This window comes from Eimeria mitis, genomic scaffold (genome assembly GCF_000499745.2).
Source record: "Eimeria mitis Houghton genomic scaffold, Emh_scaff298, whole genome shotgun sequence".
In the NCBI taxonomy this organism is placed as follows: Eukaryota; Apicomplexa; class Conoidasida; order Eucoccidiorida; family Eimeriidae; genus Eimeria; species Eimeria mitis.
The window spans coordinates 10,606-12,222 of record NW_013571322.1 but is presented as its reverse complement, the minus strand read 5'-3'; the positions used below and the strand labels follow the sequence as shown (position 1 = coordinate 12,222).

The 1,617-nt window shown below is 62.0% G+C and overlaps 1 protein-coding gene across 1 annotated transcript in view; it reads left to right on the top strand.

Moving 5' to 3' along the window:
* Positions 1–1,617, top strand: part of EMH_0007090 (uncharacterized protein) — a gene marked incomplete at both ends in the record, with an annotated part of 10,814 nt that overhangs the window by 2,380 nt on the left and 6,817 nt on the right. The window contains one exon of the mRNA XM_013497852.1: positions 3–1,568. Within this exon, the coding sequence (XP_013353306.1) occupies positions 3–1,568 (1,566 nt within the window). The remainder of the gene's footprint in view (positions 1–2; positions 1,569–1,617) is intronic.

The following is a 1,617-nucleotide window of genomic DNA, read 5'->3' as shown; positions in this document are numbered from 1 at the left end:
CACGCGTGCCTTGGGGCGCATCATATACGGGTATGGCGACGCATGCAGCAGCAACTGCAGCAGCAGCAGCTGCTGCTGCAGCAGAGCAGCAGCAGCAGGATTTGCTGCCTCGTTCTCTTGTAGAGTTGCTGCTGCCGCAGCAACTGCAGCAGCAGCTGCAGCAGCAACAGCAGCAGCACCAGCAGCAGCAGTGGCAGTCGGCGGGTCGTGGGAGCACATGGGCGCAGCAGCAGCAGCAGCAGCAACAGCAGCAGCAGCAGCAGCAGCAGCAGCAGCATGGGGCCGGGCCTTGGAGCTGCTGTCTTGAGGCCTTTCTATATGCTGTGCGGTTGATGCTGCAGCAGTGGGAGGCGCAGCTGCTGCTGCTGCGGCTGCAGCAGCTGCAGCAGCTGCAGCAGGAATGGCAGATACCTTATGCATGCGACTTGCGCCCGTCTGCTGCTGCTGCTGCTGCAGCAGCAGCAGGACCTCTCCCCCCTATACCTATAACAGCAGCAGCAGCAGCAGCAGCAGCAGAACGTACGTCAGCAGCTGCTGCAACAAAACCTACTGCTGCTGCTGCTGCTGCTGCTGCTGCTGCTGTACGACCGCTAACGCTGCTGCTGCTGCAGCAGCAGCTGCAGGACAGTCTCCGCTGCTGGGAGGAGACAGCAGGGGTCCTGGAGATGGCCTTGCATGCAGCAGCAAACAGCAGCAGCAGCAGCAGCAGCAGCAGCAGGGGAGTTCCAACTGCTGCAGCAGTATCAGGGGCCTTGCTGCGGGTGCTGCTGCAGCGGCTGCAGCAAGCAGAGCTACGAGGCGATCTGCTGCAGCAGCGGCTGCTGCGGTTCCTGCTGCTGTTTGCTGCTGCTCCGCTGCTGCAGCAGATGGATAGGCTGCTGTGCTGCTGCAGCACTGTGGAGCTGCAGCAGCAGTTCTGCTGCGACCCGCCTCCTGCTTTTGCTGCAGCAGCAGCAGCAGCAGCAGCAGGACCGGGATCCACCCTCAACTTTCAAAGCAGCAGCAGCAGCAGCAGCAGCTGTTGGTGGAGCGTGCTGCAGCAGTGTCTCAGTGATGCTGCTGCAGCAGGATGGTATGCAGCAGCAGCAGCAGCAGCAATGCGTGGGGCAGCAGCAGCTCCTCGGTCTGTTGGTTGCGGGGCGTTGAACCTGCAGCAGCAGCAGCAGCAGCAAGAGCTGCAGCAGCTGCTGCAGCACTGTCCTTCTACTGCAGCAGCAGCAGCAGGAGCAGCAGCAGCAGCAGCAGAAGCAGCAGCAGCAGGTGTAGGCGGCCTTTCGCTTGATATTACAGCTGACCTGCTAGACCTCGCCAGGGCCGAGCAGCAGCAGCAGCAGCAGCAGCAGCAGCAGCAGCAGCAGCAGCAGCAGCACGCAGCACCACCCAGCAGCAGCAGCAGCAGCAGCAGCAGCAGCAGCAGCAACTGTGGTGAGTGTGTGCTGTCTACAGACTTCCTGCAGCAGCTCGCTGAGCACTTCAGCAGCTGGCCCTCCATACCCTGCAGCAAACTGCAGCAGCAGCAGCAGCAGCAGCAGCAACAGCAGCAGCAGCAGCAGCGGCAGCAGCAGCAGGTTAAAGCAGTGCATAGAAGGCTACCTGCTATATCTGCTGCGTCCTCAA